The following is a 25,308-nucleotide window of genomic DNA, read 5'->3' as shown; positions in this document are numbered from 1 at the left end:
AGTGCTCAGGTCAGAGCTTGCCAACTTTCAGCACCAGTATAAAAAGTAAGAAATCATTTAACTCATACAGGTATTAAAAAAATATCAGAAGGCTTGCCAAGTTATCCCGTATCTCATTTTAAGACAGGCATTGACATTAATATGCAGCATTGCCAAGAATCCTTAAACTTCCTAACAAGGGTACTTGAGAGCTACACAAGTAGATGCCCTGTACGTACCACAGAAAGCAGAGGAAGACCTTGCAGATAAAGACCCTTGCCTTTGACTGTATCACCAGCCTTCAGCTTTATGTGTGACAAAATTAATTACATCATATTGATTTTGCTAATCCATTCCAAATATGGTACACTCCAAACAAACCTGCAAAGTAAGTTGATTAGACAACACTGACAAGCCAGTCAATGAGTCCAAGAGCAAAAGGGTAACAACATCTAATCTGTTATGGCTTCTGCTCTGGTATCCCAGGAAACCAGCCGCAGCTGCTTGGTTCAAATTGTGTACTATGGCAAAAATGTCTGCAATCCCACTCTAATAACCAGCATTTTCACAACTGCTAAGCAATGTCTGCATGGCAGAGCAGCAGCTCCTCTATAGAATCTGGAGCATGAACTGCACACGCAGAAGCACAGTATGTCTGGGGACCCAGGGCACTCCCACCTCAGTAATGTTTTTACTAGGTCAGCAGACCCTACTTACCACACAAGATTTACAGAAAGATCAGTATAAAACCCACCTCACTTACACACAAAGTACTATAATGAAGTACAGGAGCAAGCAATATCACAAACTAAATGATCATTCAGTTCACTTCCTTGGAACACACTTGTCACCCCTTGGTGATCTAATTCAAGAAAACTTCCTTAATTTCATTAACACATTAACTCTGTCCCCAAAATGTAAACAAAAAGCATCAGAGTGAATATTTTCTACATGGTGGTTTAATTATTTTCTACCTGGTAGTACTTGTAATTTTGATGTCTTGACAGCTATTAGTCTTCAGCAACTGACCTATTTGATCATTAACTTGGCCTTACTCAGCTAGAATAATCTAAAATCCTAATTTATTTTAGGTACTATGTGTGCCATTTTAGTCTGTCACTTCCCAGCCTGGAAGCATTTAGCTGTCTGTAGAGCAAGGATTCAGAGAAGACACCAAACCGACTACCCACACTCCAGAAGTCAGCATTTAGGACTCCTGAATTCCTCTCAGAGGATGCTTTCAGAGAGACATATTTATCCCAGTATTATTTCTTTATGTGCTACACAGCTCAACTGGTACTTCTCAAACTGTCATAATGCTAAATAAAAAAGGTTGTGGGAAAATTAACATATATAAGGTTAATTGAGAACTATCTTCCTGCTAACATGAAAGATCCGGAGTACTAGGCTATACTATTTTATTCAAAACACTCTGCAGAGACCCCAGGTGAGCCTCTGGTGTCTCTCTCATGCAGACAGGCTGCCACACTACATTCAGCATCTCATCTGCATTTGCTACTAACTCTTTGCACAAATGCCTGTATTAATTTACAGTGGATGACCAAACCATATTTAAAGCCTTTCTTTTGTTGTTCTTTTCCTCCCCACCAAAACAGACACAGCAAGTTCAGCTGCCTTAAGTGTTTTATTAAAACCTACCAGGCAGTATCAAGGACAAAACAGTGGACTGCGCAGACAGAAGCAATTGTGATCTAGTACATAAATCAATATTGGAAAGGACAATACATTAAAATATGACAGTTTGATTCAAATATCAACTGTTTGGAAGTAAACTCATATTAGTGGCAAAGTCCAATCTGGAGATTCTTTCAAGCACATTTTCCATGCAGTCAGCTTCACTGTGCTGTAGTGCTGTTGTCCCAAAATGGTTTCTTTCACCCACTGTGCAATAGGCTGATCCCAACACATAGTTGAGGTATTTGATTTATTTACAGTTCTGCACAGAAATGGGGGCTGGTGGTGAATCCACAAAGCCAGCACAACAACTATCAAAATCTTTCATTATTTATACATTTTACCAAACAAAGGCATTAATGTTCACTGCCTAGAAGTTACAGAGTTCCCTCATTAGTTAGTATTCTATCTTCTATTAGGTAAATGACTCCCTTACTTCTCAGAGCACACAGACTAATAAGCAATTCTCCTTTTCTGAGTCAGTGGTTCCTTTGCCCAGTGGTCTGTGAGTTGGTAATCTTCCCTTGCAATAATTATTTTTTATCCAGCTGGAGCTGATTTCTCAGTTGTTGACTCTATTGGTTTCTTCTTTATCTTGGGAGTTCTGCCAAATATCCTTGTGGCTGGTAAACTCTGTATTCTTTGTGCCCACTATCAGTGGTACATCCTGCTTCCCAAGCTTCATTAATCTCCACCTAGGTATGAGAAAATTGAAGCATGTCAAGCCCTAAACCTTAATAGGGCTGTTCTACCGACAAATAATGTACCTTTCTAACACCTGGCTATCAGTGTGAAGAGCCTGTCAACAGTGACAAGGCACTTTCGAACAACAGAAGATGCTACACTGAGCTCATTAAAGCACTGAGAAAGCTCAAGGAGTACTAGATGTTGAGCATAGGTGAAAATTAGTTGTAAAAGGACATTAAAGACACAGTTTGGACTTCTCAGTTGAGCAGGGAGACTTAAATTCCAAGAAGGTATTGCAAAGAGGAAGGGGCATCCTTGTAAACTTTATTTTTACAGTTGTCCAGCATGGCAGAAAGTATCCACTCTACTACCTCATAAACATCTATGAAACTAACTTCAAATTATCTCTAAAAACCTGAGTTTGTGTTTGGTTTTTTCTCTCTAGTGAAGATACCCCCCTTCCCCACCTATGTTTGAACAACATCAGGTATCTTCTCAGTATCAAGCTTGCTCACATACTTCCATGCTTTCTCTGCACCACTACACTCATTCAGAGCAGCAGTTATGAGGATGCTCATGAGCACAGTTGTGCCTTTGCACAAGCAGCTGCAGCACAGCAGCTGCTGAGAGAAACAGCAATTCACTGGGAGCTCAATGCCAAAACACTCCCAGAGCTTGTTTAGATTTACAGCATTTTAAACAAGTGAGGTCTAACAGGTTACCAGTTACACACCTGGCAGGACAGCTCAGGGTCCCAAACAAGCACCACAGTCAATGTGTTGTCAAATCCAGACAAAAGCAGCAACTGGAATTACTATGTCAAACAGACTATTAAGAACCAGATGAATGATGACAGCGTGGGCAGCACTGTCACTGGCATTTGAACACCACAAAATCTGAAGTGTTGTTTCCTATCTCTAATACTCAACTACAGGTCTGATAAATCCTCTGTAGTACTGCTTAAAAACAACTTAGCATCCAAATTAGCTCTAAGCATGAAGAGAAGAACAAACTGGTGCAAGTCACAACAGAGGTTCCTCCTCCCACCCCTCCTGGCACTACTGTGCAGCCAGATAACAAACTAGCCAGAACAACCCTAATGTTTAATTTAAATGGTTTATTTTGGAAGAAGTCACCATTTAGACCTTTATTTACAGAGCTAAGTGTCAACAGTTCAGTCAATACAACGTTAAGACCAATCATCAAGGTTGAATCTTTCAGCAAGTGTGGGATTGCATGCACAGGAAAAAAACCTCAACCTCCCAGGAGCTTTTTGCTACTACTGAAATCCTCCACAAATGCCTGTGTCGCCCTTTCCTAGTAGAAGACTCATGAGGCAGTTCTGTATACTGTCAGCTGTGGCTTTAGGTGTTAATATTCTGCTGATAATCTGAATACTTCATACATGCATGCATACATATACTCTATCAGTACTTCTCTCCTTTGGGAAGACAAAAACATAGTCAGGATTTTCCTTCCCATTCTAACACTCAATAATATGTAGGGCAGGGGAATGGCAGCAGGGAAAGTTATCTAAACAAGTTAAATTAACGACCTGCTTGCTTGTTTAGTGATAGACAGCCAAGCTAATAATTTTTGGCCAGACTTCATGATCATGTGATTTATAATGCATATTTTAGAATTACAGCCTCAGCAGTACATGTACCCCTCTGGAGCACGTCATTAACATACCACATCTGACTTTTTTGCGAGAGTGGAATAAACAAGCACTCACCAGAAGCCACTCTTACAGAGCCCAGTTTCAGCAAAAATCATGTGTCACCACCCTTCAGAGTATGCGAGGCTTTCAGGAGGGCTCCAATTTACTTATATTGCATACAACAAACTGTACAGTAACCATCATTTCTGCAGCTCATTAGTAGTCACAAACCCCTTATTGTATTTGTGGGCTGGATTAACTTTGCAGGTTCAAGAGTCCCCAGCAAGTCACAGCCTCATCACTGTAGATGTGATAAAAGCAGTAACACATCTTACCATTAAAGTACGCCAGCAGCACTGCCTGCCTCCTGTAAAAAGAGACGAGTTTCAAAACATTCTTCTTCACTCTCATTATACAGAAGTTAGCCTCATTTGAGTAGCACACTGTCTGCTGTTCAAGTTACTCTGCAATATTTTCAGTTAGCCTCTTCCCAACCAGGCATCATTCAAAGTACATATCAATGTACAAAAGCAGAAAAAGCAGATTCTGATGCCGAAACTAACACCAGACCACTACTTACAAAGATATTAAAAAAAAAAAACCCAAACAAAACCCCCCATATCACACCAATTAAAAACCCTTGAGTCAATTTAGACTTTGTAGGACAAAGTACTTTCTCCTGCTGGCAAAATGGCCCTTGTGCTAAGTGCAGCCATGGTGGCAGCTTTGCAGATCCAGTATATGGTATAGCTTCAAAGTGTTTCAAAACAAGTATCTGGAAGACATCTACATAATTGACTTTTGTTTAGTGCTGCTCAGTGAAGTCATGTAATCTTTTCAAGATAGAAAGCCTGCACAGACACCAAGGTTGAACTCTGTGGCTGTCTACAGCCCATATTAACAGCAAGTGGGACCTATTGAGCAATAGGTTCAAAAGCCCTGATCTTTCTCAGAGGAAAAACTGAGGAGTTGGACACTGGGGAAGTGACCTCAGGAGTATCCTAGCAATGACATATGCACAACTTCTTTCATGTTTGCTGCAGTGCTATCCACCTTTTCAGGGTACTAAGTCTACGGACGTTAGATCTCATATTTCTCATACAGACATAACTACTGCAGCCACCAGGATTAAAATGCTGTGATTCTCCTTTCAGCATGAAAAAAAAAAAATTCTCAGCAAATCCAGCACAGAGTAACCCACACTGTGCAGTAAGCTGTGTGTGCTGCAGAGCTCGCATTCCCCGTACAACCACTTCGGCACTGGGCATTGCAGCCTGTATTGTAGGGCGGTTTATGCTTCTGCTCCAACCTCCAAAATAAACATACCAGGCAGCATATCTAATTATATCTAAGGTAACACATAGCTCATTCACTTCTGTACTGTGAGCAGTTAGCTTTAAACACAGCTATTACAGTATCAGATTAATGACCATGGAAGCCTGCATCACTAGTTCATTATCCTTACAGTCCAGAAGCTTAACACAAAAAGCCACAACAGCAAGATTTTTGATTTGCAAATTAAACACTTACTGATCTGACATTCTTGTACATGTTATCATAGGACATTGAAATTGCTTCCAGTGTGAAATGTTGTCTTTAAAATCATAGCTTCACCCACGAGACAACTGACTACACAGCCATGTAATGAGAAAATTTCACCAGAAAAAGAATTGTAAAAAAGTTAGCCAATGACAAAGTGTTTGTAAGGATGGACTCCTAAGTCATTTTCCTGTTGCACTAAAAGATTTTCTGCCACAAATACATTACTAGGCACTGAGCATGGGACCAGAACTGTTTGAGGTTACCTTCTCAACCTCTGCTACAGATGTGTCCTCCAAAAACAGAAGAACAGCAGTTAAAAGTGGAAAAGAAGATCCTGCACTCTCAAGAACAGAGTAATTAATGGACACCTAAAAGTATCTTATCTTTTGATTTTCTGGACCTTGCCAGAACAGGAGTAACACCCTAAGCATTGCATGGATGAGCATGACAAGCCTGGTGATTGTGACGTGCATCTCAGGAGTCACTGCAGACTAGGGACAACTCTTGAAAACTCCAGGTTCTAGATGCAAGATTCTTCTTATGTTCCTTCTGAGCAGTGCTTGCTGACCTGCCCAACAAAAGTGACAAGAAACAAAATGCCCTGAACACAGCTCTGGAAATTTAATACTGAACTCAAGGTTACAAGTAGATATGTGTTCAAGGCTGACTCAGAGCCTGCACATGACCACTTGTACCACACATTTCATTCAGATGATTGTCCCATTTTCCTTAAAAAAAAAAAAAAAAAATCAGCTAAACTGGGGCACCTTATCACCTTATTCAATCAGCTAGCACTGGGGCATTCAGTCCAAAGGCACTTTTGCATCCTCCACCTTCTGGGTGGATGCCCCTATCCTAAAGGGCAGTAAGCATAGCTCTCTTCAGCCTTCCCCTTGGCATCAGGCCACTGTCCAGACAGGAATGCAAATGCCCAAGCCAGAAAACAAAAGGAGACTGACAGCTCATAGCAAAGAGCTTGATAAAAACTGTCAGGATCAGTAACATTTCACACTGGCATGTGAGCTGATAAACAGGAGCGATCTCTCCTTCCAGATGAGCACCTTAAGCTACAGGGGAAAGTTCCTTCACTGCTGCCTTGGTTTTGGCTTTACCCTAGTACACAGCCAAGAGCCCAGAATATAAAAGTTTCAACAAGGGAAAGGAAGCATTCATCAATATAAACTCACAGCCTGATAACTACATTACCTCAAAAAAAAAACACCCAGAAGATATGTGTTTAGTCCCTTTAAATTGCAGTGGGAACTAAATACATCTCCAGTACTTTTGGCTGAGAGCCACATATTAAATTTCCTGCAGGAGCCAAAGCACTGAGGAGGACACAGCTATCCCCAGAAAAAAGATGGCTGAACCTCTCCAAATCTCACTCCTAAACTGGGTATATAAAATAAGTGGGCTGGCCCTTAATGCCACCCTTCAGTACTGAAGTTGTTGATACTTCAGGCACCTCTGCACAATTTCAGTTCTTTATCCTACTTACCACAAATTGCTCTAAAATGGTGATAGTTGCAAGGCAAGAATGTATGGGATAAAAACATTGCTACAAAAGCATAGGAGGATTTATTTTAAGAATCTTGTATTATTCCTTAACTTTAAGTGGAACTTTGACATTGAACAACCAAACTTGCCTAGAACAAACATCTGAGAAAGGAAGAATACAGAATCAAAATCACAAAATGAAGGGTTCTCCAGTATCCTAGTGAAGTTATACAACCTTCAGATCAGACATCTAAAACATCTGAATACCAATTACTACAACTCCTTTATCCTTTATTATAAACTGTGTGCTCCTGTAAGAGCTCCATGGTTAAACTGCAAAGAGTAGAATGACATCCAGCAATGCATCTCAAATTCCCATAAAAAGGCACACAGATGCTTTTTTTTACTTAGTGAAGGTGATGTTTCCTATAACATACTCCTTAGTTTGGGAAGGAGGCTATCCAACATTCTTAAAAGCCTGCCATGTCAAGTGGAAACTCAACATAAGAGCTTTAAAGACAAAATTAAGAAACAGTCCAAGCTAAGGGCTGGCAGTGAGGCTGATTCAAATACCCATCTGGAGGAGTTCCATTCACCATTCAGCAGTGGAAATCTTACTAACATAAAAGCATAACAGGTCAGCACAAACAAAATTTTGAAGGTTTGATCTAGAGTTAATACACAAACCACCTGTGTTTTGCTAATTATTGCCAAGCAACATTAAGGCCAACAGTTTAGCAGAGTTCAAAAGGAATTAGGCATTGTATGGGTAACAAGAACATCCACAAGTACATTAGCTAGGATAAAACAGTTTATAAAAGGATTAAAGGAATACCACATCTTGTGGCATAAGTCAGCCACTATATCATAGATACGTTTTTTCTTTCTGATTGTTTTGCTCAGGACAGAGCAGCAGAAACCATGCCCACTGTTCCAGCAACTGACAGGTAAATTGCACTAAGGATCAGCTTACAAAAACCAAAGTCAAACTAGATTTCACTAGCTCAGGTTCAGGCTCCTCTAGTTAGCTTATACAACTGTATATTACATTTATTTTGGAATAAAAGCAACTCAAGCCAAACCTTAGCTGATTCATATTCTCAAGTGCTTACAACACATTAAACTAGAATTGAGATGTTTAAGGCACAGAAGTTGATGTGACACCCTCAGAGTGAGATTATCACAGCAAAACACCCAGACTATCACCATGATCACCTAAGTAAGCATTTCTCCACTGATTTCAGCAAACAGCTACCACCTAAAGCTAAAAATAAAATAAAATAAATCACAAAGTGTCTTAATAGTCTTGCCTTGTCCTGTTGTAAAAGGTTTTAGAGAATCAAGTTCCCTGTTCACAAGAAGCTTTGCTCCAGTGGCACGACTATTCATTTCAGGAGAGTTTAACCACTTTGACCTCACACCTTGGACTTCAAGGTGTTGTTCTAGTCCAAGTCCTATAAAATAATTAAAGATGTAAAAAACCCAAATATTTTTAGCAGCCTGCTTTCCTTGCATCTACAAAAAGCTTAATTTGCCATTAGCTCCATGAAACAGCAGAGGGATTCTGACAAAGGAGCTGTAATTACCAAGTCATCTGCACTGAAGTGCCAGCTACCATATGCTCTCTTCAGGAAACTCAGACTACTCCATGTAATAGTAGTGCCTAGTTTATGAAACTTCCTATATCAAGCTTCATTTTGACAAAAGGGTGGGTTTGATTATACCAGGCATATTTGGAAGTTTAGCTGTTAAACTAGTGAAAATAGAAGGATAAAAATAGTGGATATTAACAGCAAAGCAGACCACTATAAGCACACAAATCAAAGTGATTACATAAGGTGACCCAGGTTTCATCTCATACTCCCTCATTTTTTAATTAAATATTCTTTGCAATGGTAGGAAATATTTGGAAAACAGATCATGCTACTTTCAGAAGTGATTTGTGAACCTTAATCTGTTGACTGGTGTCAGATGAAGTTACAGATACGTTAAGAAGTCCTGTATCAGATTAGCACTTTCAGTGTAAAAAAACCTTGACGGGTCAGAGGGAGATGTAATACAGTTTAAAAACTTATATGCTAGGAAGGGGGAAAAGCCTAAATAGGTGTTTTTACCATTGCTCCTTCAGCAAAAGCTACCCACAAATAAAACACCTATCATCAGTATCTGCATTACACCAGGGACCACAATTTCTAGCATTTCAGTGCTGCAGAAACTGCTATCACTTGCCAAGGAAAACCTCCCTCTAATTATGCAAAGCTTTAGAAGTAAATCAACTATTAACTGTAGCACAAGCTTACATTGCTATTAGAGAAAGTTAGCAGAGATTTTGCCTGTGTTGAAAAATGTAGCTAAGCAGAAATAGATGGTCAAATGACTGAATTAAATAACCAGAGCACCAAGCTGGATCTGCATCACAGAAACATCAAGTCCACCTAGTACCCTCATCACCACCAACAGAGCCAAGTAGCTTTTAAACATGCAGGTAAAAGAAAAAAAAATAAATATCAAGTGACTGCTTCTGTATCTGCAGGGCAGGATTTTTCCTCGAAAAAACCAAGGGAATAAGTGTGATAGGAAATTAATCCTACCAGCAGTTTTCACTATCTGCTGGCCTTTGTGGCAAGAAGTAGCTTACAAGTTTTTCACTTCCATTTGAATGAAGTTTTCAACTGTGACTTTTCACAATTTACTACACAAAGAGAAGCTCAGAAAACAAGTATTAGATGAAAGGCAGAAAGGGTACACCTAGTCTTTAACTTTTCTGAGCACCTGGTGTTCTGCTTAAGATTCAGTGCCTGTAGAAATACCTGTCATAGTTGGCAGTTACAAATATGCTTGTGGCAGCAGGAAAAAACTGGCTCAAATTCCGCTTGTTTTACTCAGTTGGGCTTTCTTTGGGCTGTGCTTGTTGTGCTGAAGTGTAGCAGAATTAAGTACTTCATGAGGGAAGCAAAAGATTAAAACTTACCAGCTTTTACCTACAGAACCACAAATCAGCACATGCAATCATGATGAGCAAAATACACATAGCAAGATGGCTCAATTCCTCACTATGGAAAGCACTATAGGAACCTAGAGCAATCCCTGACACAGTTGCAGCTCCAGCAGTTATCTCTGACACAGAATACATTTCTCATACTAGTACCTGCTTGGATGCGGGGTTTATTTTGCACTGGGATTTCGCTGCAATACTTGTATGACTACACTGAACAGCAGGGCTGCAAAATGAAGCACACCAGTAGAACCAGAATTCACATCACATGCATCAGTCACCTTTCAGGGATAAATATACCCTGGAAGGTGTCTCCCCAGAGATCTGTCCTCATGCACCAAGTAGGCAGCCAGGCACACTGTCATTACCAAGAGAAGAACCATTAGGGTTAAAACAGTCAAGAATCCCATCACTGAAAACAGCAACTTGCTACAGTATCATATTCAACTCCCTGTGTAAGCCTAAAGCTGCTCATTGCTTCTGGTTCTTCTGTCAATCCATTGCCATTTCTCAATCTTAACATTTGCTTGCTATTTTCCTCAGGATATTTAAGTGACTGCAGTTGCCAAGACAACCACTTCATCAACACCAGCACCTCAGCTCATCTATCTTGGGCTTCCCTTCCGTTCACCATAACTTCCAGGAAATCAGTTGCCAGAAACCGTGATTTTTGAAATCTGGCTTTTGTGGTTTTTTAACTTTTTGTAGCCTTTGGGATCTCTAAGAATCTCAAGTTCCTGACATAGGAACAGCTTTGATTTAATTACACCCTCAGCAGTGAGGCTTCCTGTAAAGCTGTAAAAAGTCTGATACTTTAAATTCCAAGGCACAGGCAATTGCAGAGGTAAACATCCCAACCAAGTTTATGTACCAATGCTGTCACTTTCAGTAATTCAGTAACTGAAGTCTCCTTCAATTTTGTTACCAAGAGAAAGAAAGTGATACAAGATTTCTTAAACTCATCTAGGCACTGAAATGCACAGCAATACATGCAATTTTTATAAAAAAGGTCACAGAACCTCCATAAAGCAATTAGTACGTAGATAATCTCCATAACAATATGGATGTTTTAACGAAGTGAGGCTTAAGCTGTTAAACTTCCTAGTCATGATAGCCATGAAACAAAGTGGCAAATTCAGCTGAGCTCTGCAGGCAGCTAAGTATTAGGATGCTATAATACAATTTCCAGGAATTTCTCAACAGTAAAAGTATGGCAGTAAGATCCTGCATAGCACTCCTCTTTCCCCGGTCCATCTATCCTAAACACAAAAAAGAAGGCATCCCAACTTCAATAACAACATGAGCTTTGATCAGAATTTACATTTTACAAAAATATGGGATAAACCAACAGAAGTAAGCTAGGTCTGGTTAAGTTTTAACACCAACAAAACTAACAGCAGTATCTTTGTACCATCAGCACCTGAAGCGACATCATAGCAGCTTCCCAAGTTTCTGTCTACATGGCCTTCACTGCTGTGACTTAGATTTACAGCTGCAACTGTACCAGCTTTGCATCCATTATCACGGATACAGGTGGTGGCTGAACCATGGCAACGTGGGATTAAGCATGGGCTGCAAAACCAACTCTAAGCTGTGTCAGTTCACAACTGGTGTTAAATATCATGCTGTTGCTAACAGACCCAACTGCTGTGCTTGAGACAGGTCAAATGTGCCACTGCTGCATTGCAGACATATTTAAATACTACAAAATTATCTCAATGGTTTATTAGTGTGGACCTTGGTGATTTGCCATGGTTGCCACAGTACCATTGGTAAATGCCCTAAGTATTCCTTTTGCTGTATCTATTGGCACAATGTTAACAAACTTAGAGAAGGTAAAATCTTTATTTTCTGCCTAAAACTCAAACTCTACATAGCAATCACACTAAGCTGTGACTAAACATTATTTTACTGAATAAATATTTTACTGAATAAATGTTCTACAACAGTATTTATCAATGCATTTATAATTAAAGCAGTTAGAAATGCCAGCTTTCCTTATAAAAGGAAAGGTACCTGCAGGTCAGTTGTGCCATAGTTTTCTATTTAAAGTGCTTGCTAAGTGCAGAATTTGGCTTTCTGCCCATGTGTTTTAAGCTCAGTGTTGTGGCATAGCCTGGGTAATTGCACTTGGGGTGACAAGCACAACAGAACTCAGAGGCATGTCAGTAATAGATTTCAAACCTTGTCTTAACTGACTGGAACCAAAACTTGCCCTGCAAATGTGCCAGCTCCATGACGTGCCACACCAGGCTGTTTCCCTGGCTGTGCTGCAGAGCTGCAAGCCCTTTCACACTTCCACACTTCACATCAAATCCCACATGCTGGTTTCTCTGTGCCAAGAGGCTTTATTTTGAACCTACCCTTCAAAGTACAGGAGAGCAGACCTAGAGTGGCTGTAATAGAAGTGAACAAGAGGCTGGAGCAATTAATACAGCACAAGAAAGAAATCCCAGAGCTGGGAAGTAAAAAAGCAGGTTGGCTTCAAACTCAGTGCAGGTCCCTCTGACATTTCAAACAATGAGGCAAGGCAAGGGATAACTTTGCCTCCTCCAATGAGAATTTTACCCAGATTCTCCACAATACACTCAGATTTATTTGTGAAGCCTGCATAGAATACGTCTCACAAGCCTACATACCCAGGCCCTGACTTGATGGCTTTCTCTTCAGCACCAGGAATGTCCCCCTCCTCCCCCAGGTTAAGTTACACAACCCCAGCTTTATTTTTTGCTCTTAGAGAATCGCTGCAGCTGCCTCACGGACAAAGTCTGTGCAGAGGAGTGTGACTTGTCAGTACATCAGGTTCTGTGCTGGGGTGCTTCAAGAAACTTCTCAGGCTTTTATTTTTAAAAACCAGGAATAAGCAGAAGTTCTTATTGAAAAAAAATCTTTGCTTTTGTGCTTGAGCAGCCTGAAATTTATTCACTTAATTTCTTCAGCTATTCCAAAATTAAATACTGTACTTGTAAACATATATGTCCAATTTGTTTTGGAAGAAAGCTCTCCTATGAGTTATTTATAAAAAGCAAAACACTTTCTACCTACAGATTTAGTCAATTATGCTATTATAAGATATACATACTTTACATAAAGGTGTTAATTTATCCAGAACAATGAATATGAACCAGACAGAAGGCTTAGTCTCTATTCACTAAATTACTTTTATTCTTGTCAAAGAACATTTCGTAAAATTCCCTGTGTGTCTACAGGGGTCCTTCAACGCCAGCCCAGTGTCCTTCACGTGAGCACCTTTTACCATCACTACAGATGACGAACAAAGCATTGCAGTGTCTCTCTTATCCTGTTTGTGTAGCATCCATAGACTATTCTGGACAAGTGCTGTGCTTCACCCACACAAAGGGCCTGACAGATAATGGATTCTGGACTTTGCATCCCTTTCACCCAGTCTAACACCAGATTGTACAGATTTGTGTTCAAAGCAAATGTGACACAGCAATATTTAGTAGTTTTACCACATAAAGCTCAGCTAAACATGCACCACAGAAGGCTTATTGGCTGCTACCTAGCAGAAGATGATATTTGGTTTGCCATAAAAGCATCTAGTAATAGACACAAACTTTTCTTGGAAGTAGCTGATTTCTCATAACCGTTTTATGTTCCTCTTCCATAAAACACCTTCATAGTATGTTTTTATACTAGAAAGAGATCCAGCATAGAGTTTAAATGACAACCATACAAAACCCACTAGTTACACAGAGTTTGCTCCAGATTGTTCCCCCTGTACTTAAGCACTGGTGAGGCCACACCTTAAGTGCTGTCTCCAGTTCTGGGCCCCTCAATTCAGGAAGGACATTGAGGTGCTGGAGCAGGTTCACAGGTCAGTGAAGCTGGTGAAAGGTCTAGAAGGAAAGTCCTATGAGAAATGGCTGAGGGAGCTGGGGGTGGTTAGCCTGGAGAAAAGGAGGCTTGGGTGACCTTATCATTATCTATTACTGCCTGACAGGAGAGTGTGGCCAGGTGGGGGTGTGGCCATCTTCTCCTAGACAACCAGTAATAGGACAAGAGGACACAGTCTTAAGCTACACCAAGGGAGGTTTAGGTTGGACATTAGGAAGAACTTCTTCACAGAAATGGTGATTAGACATTGAAAAGGACTGGCCAGGGAGGTGATGGAGTCACTGTTCCTGAAGCTGTTGAAGGAAAGACTGGATGTGGCACACAGTGCCATGGTCTTGTTGACACCGTGGTGTGTAGACACAGTTTGGACTTGATCTCAGAGGTCTTCTCCTACCTGATTCTGTGAAACATTCTTTCTAGAGCACAGAAGTCACTGCTCTGTACTTTGCAAGAAAAGGAAAGAAAAAAAAAAAAACTCCAAGACTTAATTATAACCCCAGCTATGAACTAAAGCAATCTGAACAAAAAAGCTACACAATCTGAAATAAAATGGAGCATGAAAGAGTTAAAGATACAACAGAGCTGACCTCCAGCTAAAGCTTTCCTAGATTTCCTGTAGTATAACTTAGAGGCTCTCCCTAGCATAACTTTTGTTTTAAAAGCAGACACTAGCCATCTTAGTTAGTACAGGTTAGATGTAGCCGTGTCAAAAATACTTCACCTTTCTCTTGATGTGGCACTTGTGGACGTGGTTTAGTGGTGAACGTGGTGGTGGGTGCTAGGCTGGTGGTTGGACTTGATCTTAGAGTTTTTTTCCAACCTTAACAATTCTGTGTTTCTGAGGAGGTGAAAGTCATCCTCATGCTCAGCAAAGTTGGCAGCTGCAGGGGACAAGATGAAACTGAAAAAGGCTGAGACACCAGGAGCACCAAACAAGTCACACGTGGTGACCTCATGTGAGCCTACAGTCATGACTCAAGTACAGTTATTCTAGTTTAGGAAGAGTTGAAGGAAGAGGGAGATGCCTGAGGTGAGCTTGGATTCCAAGAGATTCCAAGACAAATAAAGAGGCCTGGTGGCATGACTATGACACAGCTTTTGTGGCCAAGCATACCAGAGCTTTCCTCAATGCCTCTGCCATTACACAGAGCTGATCCCACAGGATGTGGCATTAGCTGCCTGGACAGCAGGTGAGATCCCAGGTGTGGTGCATGCGCTGAAGACATGCCCGTGTGACATATCACTGCATCCCCATGAGGCACAGGAATGGGCAATGCTTTGCTTTAGGATGGTTACTCATAATCCTTACCCCAACCTGACATGGTCCATCATTCAGGAATATATCCACAACTGCCAGCAGGAACCTCCCTGGTGGAGGAAGGTACCACACACCTATAGCAGTCATCCCACCATGGCTATTCATGGCTTTTGTTGACCACCAGCAGCTTACTTAGCTGTTTTCTGTAGGCAAAATATGGTCCCTGGTTGAAGAGCCCAAGCATAAGTATGTAACTTACATTAGAGATGTGAAAAAAGTGAACTACTTAGTAGGTGTGGGATAAGCCTGCAAGTTGGGTGAAAATTAACAGTCATTCATCCAAGCTGAACATTAAGCAGGCTGCCTTGAATCCATGAAATTGGAGAATCACCTCGAACAGCAACAGAACCCAGGTTTATTTCATAACACTGAGTAGAAAGCAGCTAAGACCAGCAGACTTCTTACCCCATCCCTCCTTAGTGGTAGCCAGTACAACTCCAATCTCTTTCCAAATGGAATATAGTTATGGATGACATGGGTACAAGACCACGTACTTAGCTATCACTGTCATTTAAAATTGATCTCCAGATCTGCTTTTTAGCGTCTTGTGAGTCTGTCCATCAACCTCTGAAGGTCAAAACCATCTTCAGTATCAAAAAATATTCAATAATACAGCCACTTTCAAAACTGAAAAGCCCAAATGCCCACAGCCTCAAACAAGTCTACCCTACCTACCTAGTTTTTCCCAGTAGTGCCACTACTGTTGTACTTCAGGCCAAAGCCAGCCAAGCTTCATCCACACAAATCAAAGACTGCAACCAGCATGAAAAAAAAGAAAATTGGTTAAACTTCACAGAAAGTATATTAGTAAAATTTTGAAGGACATAAGTTTTCAGGTTTCTGACGGAGACTGAGAAATGGAAATCATTCCGTATGTTGGTCTCAAAATTTTCATTTTTATATGCTCCAGTAGAGATAATACAGCATTATAAAATGCCTAAGTTCACTTAGAAGTGCTTTCAAAAAAAAAAGTAGCAAAAGGTCCTCTACAGACAATTGTTTAAACATGCTTCACTCAAGAAACACAGAGAACTATACAAGAGAAGAAATATTAGAATCATCCACTGAAATTTAACTGTAAGTTCAGTAAGAGTTGTCTCTCAACATCTTTCTTATTTAGCATTTTGAGTAATATGGACACAGCAATAAAAAATGAGGTTAGGCAGAGATCCCACTGAAGTGGCAATATCATTAAGATCAGACTAGGCTTTTTCTTTCCACCTTAAACAAAAAGTGCCATGCACCTTCATCTGGGTAGGGGCATTTTGTTACCACATGAATGACAAATTAGAAGGGATTTAGATAATAGCTACAAGATATTTAAAAAGTACAGAAGAGATGTCAGCCTCTCAAGTTATACTTCTTAATGCACTGCTGAAAGGTAGTCAACTACCAAATGTGGGTCCAGTTACTCTTTCGCAGAGAAGTAGCTGGGAGCACAGAGATGAAATTCAGTTTTCTTCAATACATTATAAGAAGCCCATTCTTTTAATAAAGGTGAGTGCTTTTACAGATAGTTATTCTAGCCAAGATAAGCAAACACTTGTGCACCAGTGTGGTTTACATCCATGAATAAAGGGCTTATACGAGCAGACTTCATGCAAGAACAAATGTGTATTCAGAGAATGTATTGTAAGTCAGAGCTACTCCATTGCATGGCTTTTGTTTTGCCAAGGCCAAAGAGGGTACCACAAAAAAGAATATTATTTCAGCTTTTACCTAGATATGACAGCAAAAGGTTACTAGCTGCAGAGATGTCTGAAGATTAATTTAAAACCAAAGAATTTTAGCACAATGGACAAGTGTCTATTACTCAAAAATTGACCCAAGCAACACAACTGATTAAACACTGGTTGTTTCAAACTGTGGCAGAGAGTTTTGCATCTTAACCTCTTCAAATATTTTGCTACAATGACCATTAAAACATATATTTTAAATACTTAACTAGGATACGTAACTAAGGGAAGAGTCATGAAGCTACTGCAAATATGTCCTTACTGCTATCAAATTGGATTTCTCAAACAAAACCTATTTACCTGAATATCTAAATTACCTGTACAATTTTAAGACAACAAAGCAGTCCAAAAGGAACATATGTCAAGCTTTTAGTACTGAAACCTTAAGTAGTAAGGTACAGCTTGCCTGTCAGGCAGCCTACTCTTTCTAAACTACAAATACTACAATGCCTCCAACTGTCACACATTTAACATTCAGCCCCTTTTATGTTCTTGTTGATCTCTGGGTAGAAGCTTCAATTTAAAACAAACTCCCAGGAAGTCTTGAGGTCACATTTCTTCAAGTCAAGCAAGATTCCAAAATATCCTAAACACACTGTAATTTAGTAGCTCTCATTTTTCTTCTCTTTGTAAGCCACTTTGGGCAAATGCATTTTAAATATTGCAGCAACTGTGACGACAGGCAACCAATCAATCAGTTTAGTTACTCTTGGCTACTAGTGATTCAAGGGTGGGTACACAATGCCAAAGTTATTACTATCAAACTGGCCTGGTGAGATGGGATGTTCTCAGCAAGTCACTACCACAAAAGCTTAGCAAGATTAACTGCAATTCCCCTAACTCAATGCTGGATAAAAACACTAAGCCTAAACATGAAGCAGCATTCTGGAAATAGCTGACTAGTTTTGTGTACAGACATGTGTGTATGTACACACCTAAGCTCATGCAGCCGAAATCATAAGAGCAGCTGTATTTATGAGTCATGTCACCTCTAGCCCATCCACACTGCAGACAATGTGTAACTGTGACATTTCCAACTTGAACTCAGCTACATTTAAGTTCGCATAAAACCTCCATCATTTATCCCATACCATTAATTACCCTGAACACCTGATGAACATGCCATAAACCACACAACAAAACTGCACAAAGATCAGAATTAAGGTTCTGCAAGTATTTTTTCCTGGTATTCCCTACCCTCCAGATGTAAAATAAGCATTGTGTAGTAGACCTAAAGTGCTATTAAAGAGAAGGTACCCTGTGTGAATATATTAACATGTAAAATAGTAAGGCAGCATAAGGGCGACTTCAGAAACAGCAAGGTAAAAACATATTTGAGTTTTTGAAAAGTTACAGATGTGTAAAATCCTCAGACACTGGGACAACATCATTGCAATACTGGATCTAAAGGATTTATACACAAAAAAAAATTTAGAAAACCCCACTCTAACACCATATAGTCAAAACTTTCCATTAATTCCTATAATATGAACCACATATAAGTCTACACACTTTTAGTTACTATCTCTTGAACAGACAGACAAGAAGTCCCAAGAGGCAGAGTTCCTTGGATTGCTACCTGAGAAAAAAACCTAAAACTCAAGTTCTATTTTACCTTACCAAAGGACCACTGCACAAAAATTAGGCAAATGAACAGTGCTTGATTTACAGATATGGAAAGTTTTCTGGTTTATTCTAATGGAATAGAAGAGTTGGGCTGTGCTACAGCTCTCCTCTTGCTGTACAACAGGACCCAATTGCACATGATCTCCTATGTTAAGGCATCAGAACTGGAAACCACTATCAGTAGTTCTCAGCACACACCACAGTCCTACCTGGATCAGAGGAGCCCTAGGGAAAAGACTGGGGGCTAGCTATCACCATGACTTAGCCCATCTCCTCCTGAGGATACACTGCTGTACAGAGCAGGCTACAGGATAGGTGAGTAGTCTGTGCAGCCCAGAGGCACAGCCATCCAAAAAACTGCATGCAACAGCAGAGTGAGGAACAATGAGGTATTCCCCAGGCCTGAGAGTCTGGGATCATATCTCTGCTTTTGATCCGTGAACCAACATTGGAAGAAGTCTTTTGCACCCCTGCCTGCTGACAGCTTAGAGGGTCCTTGGCTTCTGAGACTGAACAGGAGCTCCACAGACCTGGAGCAAGGAGGGCTCTACTGACCTGCAATACCACGTCCCTTTGCTGCACCAAACCACTGCTTAATAGCATCAATGATACCTAAGGACAACAAAAACAGATCAAATACACAGAGAGAAACTCTGCAGGGCCTTGCAATGCAGAGGCCTACGGAAGGCAGTTTTTTTGTTGAGACTGCCTAACATTTTCATCCTGGCATTAAGGATATTTTTGTGGAATTAAATGTTCTACCAATTAAATAATTCAAAATGCTTAGAAGACTTCTATTTGCTTAATTTTAAGCTTCATGAGAAGTAGACTACAATACCAACATGGTGTCCATTCTTGCCATCAGTTATTGGTAACTGATTGGTTCTCCATCTATTTCCTTCTCTGAAATCTTAACACATTTTGCAAGTTCCTTTGAAATCAAATCACCTGGAAGAAGCTGAGATACAATACAGAACTCTGTACAGCACAGGGCTAATGAATTACAAAAAGCATGGGTAACAATGCCTTGATAAGTATTTAGCCCCCAAATTACTTGACAAAACCAATCATAAGGCCTGGTGTTTTTCTCTCCTTCCAACTGATGTGTCAAGGCTTGTTACTTCAAGTAGGAAAAGTATCTTAAGAAATAAACTGCCTTAAGAACTATGAAACAGTAACTCTAACAGTGAAGTTAATTTTTCTTGTTTCCTTTCATGCTAGGTATATTCATTTTCATTTACCCAGCCTGAATCACCTCTGAAGGAGTTTTTTAATATTGACTTTTTGTCTACATTAAACATGCTTCTTGACACAGTGTACTTGGTCAAATCATGCTTCTGAGCAGTGCTAATGAAGTTTCTATTTGTATAATTTCTCACTTGTACCTTCCCTGAAACCCTGGCTCTCAGCACAACTGCAATACCATGCAACTGAAAAAATCAGAAGACCTTTTTCAAAACAATTAAAAGCTCTGTTGCCAAGGTACAATTGCACCAAACATTCAGGACCTCAAGTAAGCCATCAGGAAACACTTTCTAATAGTCCTGCAAGTATTCACTGTTTGATCAAAGCATTGGGCAGAAGTTCATCAATCTCCAGGCTCTGAAGGCTCAAGCATTAAAGAAAGACACTGGATTTCAAGATAGAGAAGAATGGTTACCTGAGATGGTAAAGATTTCGCCACGCACAGCCCTCAGCAGTTGAGATCTATCCCACATAGTACCTATCAGCCCCATTATAACCTTTCTTGTGGTGGTCCCCATTTATGTATCAGCTGCCAAAACTAAAGATGAAGAAGTTCTGCCATGTAGCAAAGGACCCTCTTAGATGAGCCGAAGATGCCTATGGCATAAAGGTGGCATTGATGAACTGCTCACACTTAGTTCTGCAGATTATGGCACATTCTGGTTCTCTGCTGCTCAGGCACTGCCTGCAAAACCAGACATATTTCCATAATTTCCAGAGCAATTCAGAACTACCATATAGACCACTGCAATCTGATCTAAAGACCCATCTTAGCACACCACCTGTCCTTCAAAGCTGAGCCAAGAAAGAAGCAATTGTCACTATCTGTGACCTGGACACAAAGCATTTTATTCTGAGAAAAACATTTCCTTTGTCACTCAAAAAGCTCAGCAAGTGAATCAGATGTCAGCAGCATTTTAGACATACAAGGTCTACCCACATTTCACCTTTACACTTTGTGAGTGAGTCTGGGACCAAACACCAATTTCACCTAGTGCAGTCCAATACCTGTGGCCCAATAAAAATGATTCTGCTATAACTTTAGTCAAACTGGCAATTTCTTACTGCCAGCAGCTGAGGGACAGACATTTGCTCTTATCACAACCTCTCTGGAGGACCTAACATCACTGCCCCAAACTGTTTTTCCCTTGCCAGCAAAGAAGAGAGGTAACCAGTGCATGGAATAGCTCAACTCCTTCCTTGAGGATGGTAGTCAGAAACTTTAAGCATTCCCCAAAACATTACAAAGCAATTAAGCATGACTGGGAATACAGTCGCTAGGTAAGACAAAGGTTGATGTAACTTGCACTTCAGATGTCCACCTTCAGCTGATCACATGAACGGGGTGGGAGGCTGCTGCACGTTCCCTTGCTGATACATGCTGCTCTTCATATAGCTGTTGCTCCTGGAGGCTGATCTAGATGGCAGTCCTAAACCCTGAAGCACTGCAGCAGATCTGGGCATGCTGTATTAACTGATAAAATATGCTTAGGCACTGTACTTGAATTTTTAAGAAATCCTTGAATTTACTATAGCCAGCATGTTGATAACCTACCATTTAAACAAACATTCAAGGGGACTTGTTCTCTGCTTCAATTTATCAGATGTTAGAGCTACAACCAGAATCTGTTTAACCAGCTTCAAACAGTAGCTTCTGTCAAGGGGGTGCAGAAAGAGCACTTCCCTGATTTCAGTTTATTCTGCTCGTTCAACAACCCAGAGAGAAAGGTCTTATCTCTACAAGAATAAACAAGGTGCCAAAAGTTGATGTGACCACCTCTAAGAGCTCCCAAAACACAAATCAAGCAGTAGTATTCCCCAATCAACCATCCCTAACACTCTTTATTAAAGTCACCTTAACCACAAGTTTTCCTTGAAGTATTTGTGCCTGGGTATAGAACTCCACTACACTTCAAGTGGAACAATTCCCAAACTCTCACTGCCACAAAGTTGAAAAAAGTTACATCCTGTAATTGCATCTTTCTAATCCCACTTTCCTAACCTTACTAAACTGAAAATACAACACAAGATGAAGCTAAATATTTCATCAAGAAATATGGAAAATGAAATGCATGCAAGGTGAGTACCTGTGCAGAGCAGCATGTACAATTAATATATTGCAGGAGTCACCCATCAAATAAAGTTAGAGTATTATTTTTATCTCCAAATGATTCCATAAGCGGAGTCTAACACATCTGAAGACCTAAGACAAAGAGAGCCAAAAACATCACTTCTCACAGGACTCCTTCTTCCTTTTTCAGTGTCTAAGAAGTCAAGACGCATAACCAAAGACCGGACACTACAAAAATCTGCCATGCAGGGCTCCTCATGGAGGAAGGATGAGACAGAAACAACACACGAGAGATTTCAGCCATGGCACTTGAAGGGAATCCCACTGCTGTGGAGGGGTGGAAGCATCATGAAACCTCATCTTCCCACTCTCAAAACAACTATCACAGGATTGGTCAAAAGAATTTAGAAGAAAGGTGTAGCAGTTCAAGGACATCAAATACCCCAAAACCCAATCAAAGTGCTAAGGTAAGGCAACTGGGAGACTTGCCTAAATCTACACTTGTTAACACGCATCCCAAATTTCTTCTCAGGCAGCTTCCAACTTCTTTCCAAGTTGCAAATATGCAGTGCAGAGAGCTCCCCAACCAAATAAAACTATTTTGATCAGTCATGATTTCTTTGAAAAAAAATTTATGAGTAATGTAAGTGCAGGAAGAGGTCACCAGACCATTAGGATGTAAAGATGACACTGTTACCAGTGACAACCAAAGACTCCAGCGACTTCCTGAATAAGTAATAATGGAGGTGAGACTAAGAATACACCTATCACACCTACATGAGTAAGCCAGCCAACTCATTATAAAAGGCAAGTCTTATGCCAAAGCATTCCTTTCCTTCCAAACAATGAGGCCAAACTGAACATGACTCAAATCTATTATTCCCAAAGCAACAGGTTATTTTGGTTTTGTGGAACAAAGCTCTTAAACCTTGACCTGTGGAGGCCAAGAGGCACTGAAGGTGCACGTTAGTCAAGCAAAGACATCATCCAATTTTTTTTTTCAGTTTGAGAGAAGCCAAAGGGCATGAAATGGGAGATGCCGAAGCCACAACTAAAACAGTTAACTGCTAGGAGAAGCAAGCTCATGGGGACAATATTTTGCCAGAGATCAAGCAGATATCAAGCACAGAGGAGTGTGCCTAATGCAACACATCTTCTGCAGGCACAAAGGTTTTCCAATTGCCTGTTTTAAGAAAAAGGTGCAACTCCTCCTCCTCCTTATCCAGTTGTTTTGATAATTTAAGTACACTCCCTTCACTTCTCTTCTGGGATGGCTGTGCCAGATTTCTTATTTGCTGTATTCACAAGAGTGGAAACAGCAACCACAAAAGTTTTTCTGTATTAATAGGAAGGCTGAGAAAGGAATTGAATCTACCTTCATCCATTATGTGCTGCTGCAGCCCTTTGAAGGGTGCCTTCTTAAAGTGTGGAGAGGAAGAACACAGGAGCAGAAAAATAATTGTGCTAAACAGCCCTGAAGCCCATGGAGTCCTGAGGAAAACACTGCCTTTACCCTGAATTAGCCATGAATGAGTGAAGCTATCAAGGGATGGCTTGGAAGCACCTTATTTTGAAATAAATATCACAGAATCATAAAATGTTTGGGTTGGAAGGGACCCTGAAGATTATCTAGTTCCAACCCCACTGCCATGGGCAGGGACACCCTCCACTAGACCAGGCTGCCCAGAGCCCCATCCAACCTGGCCTTGAACACTTCCAGGGATGGGGCATCCACAACTTCTCTGGGCAATCTGTGCCAGTGCCTCAATATCCTTACAATGAACAATTCCGCCCTAATATCTAAGCTAAACCTACTCTCTTTCAGTTTTGTACCCACTCCCCCTTGTTCTGTCCCTAAACGGTCTTGTAAATAGTCTGGCCCCATCTTTCCTCCAAGTTCCCTTCAGGTACTGAAAGGACGTGGAAATACGGGACTAGATGATCTCCAGAGGTCCCTTCCAACCGTAACAATTCTGTGAAATACACACAGAGCAGAGCCCAGGGGCAACTTGGGGCGGGAGGGGCGAACTCTCACCCCGTGCCGAGGTTCCCACAGGAGGCTCGTGGGGCTAAAGGAGCAGATTACCAGCGCAGCGGCGGCTGTGGCGCGGCTCCCCCTCTGCCCGGGCCCTGCCCGTGCCCCCTCCCGCAGGCCCGGCCCCGGCCCAGCCCCACACCGCGGCCCGCGGCGCGGGGGAAAGGCCCGTACCTTGAAGTACCCGCCCTCGTAGAGCGTGTTGGGGGGCCCGAAGATCGCCACCTCCCAGTTATAGAGGTCGGACTCGTCGACCAGGGTGATGCGGAAGCCCTCAACCGGCTCCTCCTGCAGCGACTTCAGCTCCAGCATCAGCGCCTTCTGCGAGCTGCTCATCTGCTGCTGGGCCATGGCGCGGCGCGGCCCCCGCCGCCGCGGCCGCCTCCTCGCTGCCGGTGCCGCTGCCGGTGCCGCTCCCGGTGGTCCCGGTGCCGGTGGTGCCGGTGGTGCCGGTGCCGCCCCCGCCCCTCCCCGCGCTGACGGCCCCGCAGCCGCCACTTCCTTTTGTGACGGCGCCGCTCGCGCTGACCTCAGCGCGCCGCGCCGGCCCCGCCCCCGCCGCTCCGTTAGCCACGCCCCCCGCGCCCCCGGGCCACGCCCCCGCCGCACGTCCGGCCGTGCCCCGGCGCACAGCCAGGCCACGCCCCGCCTCGCCCCGGGCCACGCCCCGCCGCACGCGCTGCCGCGCGCCACGCCCCCCGCCGCGTGCCTTTAAAGGGGCCGCGCTCGCCGGCGGGGGGGACGAGTCACGTGACGAAGTGGGGATGGGGGTGGGCCGGGGGGTTGCGGTGCAGCGGGCGTCACAAAATCACAGCATCGAGTCGTTCGGAAAAGATCTCTGACAATATAATAGCCCAACCTGTGACCCAACACCACCACCTGAGTGCCACGTCCAGTCTTTCCTTAAACAACTCCAGAGACGGTGGCCCCATCACCCCCCCGGGCAGCCCATTCCAATGCATACTGATCCTTTCTGTGAAGAAATTCTTCCTAATGTCCGCCATAAGCCATCCCTCGCACAGAAAGGCACATTAAGCCATTAGTGAGTGTCCAAAGGAGGGCCTCAAAGATGATGAAGGTTCTGGAGGGTGGCTCCTCCATGTGAGGAGCAGCCAAGGGCACTTGGCATGTTCAGCCTTGAGGAGACTGAGGGGAGACCTCACTGCAGCTCCTCGTGAGAGGCAGAGGACAGGCAGGCACCGACCTCTTCTCTGTTACACAACCCGAGGGGATGGCATCAAGCTGTGTCAGGGGAGGTTTAGTTTGGATATCAGGAAAAACCTTTTTCACCAGAGAGTAGTTAGGCAGTGGAACAGGCTCCCCAAGGACACAATTCAAGAAGCATTTGGACAGTGTTCTCAGGC

At 42.0% G+C, this 25,308-nt stretch overlaps 1 protein-coding gene across 1 annotated transcript in view; it reads right to left on the bottom strand.

Annotated features, from left to right (window-relative positions):
- UBE2R2 (ubiquitin conjugating enzyme E2 R2) overlaps positions 1 to 24,471 on the bottom strand; it is a 54,871-nt gene extending 30,400 nt beyond the window's left edge. Inside the window, exon 1 of the mRNA XM_068176761.1 lies at positions 24,119 to 24,471. Coding sequence (XP_068032862.1) covers positions 24,119 to 24,295 — 177 coding nt within the window. The 5' untranslated portion in view covers positions 24,296 to 24,471. The remainder of the gene's footprint in view (positions 1 to 24,118) is intronic.
- Positions 24,472 to 25,308: the final 837 nt, after the last annotated feature.

Source organism: Anomalospiza imberbis, chromosome Z (assembly GCF_031753505.1).
Source record: "Anomalospiza imberbis isolate Cuckoo-Finch-1a 21T00152 chromosome Z, ASM3175350v1, whole genome shotgun sequence".
In the NCBI taxonomy this organism is placed as follows: domain Eukaryota; kingdom Metazoa; phylum Chordata; class Aves; order Passeriformes; family Viduidae; genus Anomalospiza; species Anomalospiza imberbis.
Note: the sequence above shows the minus strand (reverse complement) of the source record. Positions and strands in the feature narration are given on the sequence as shown.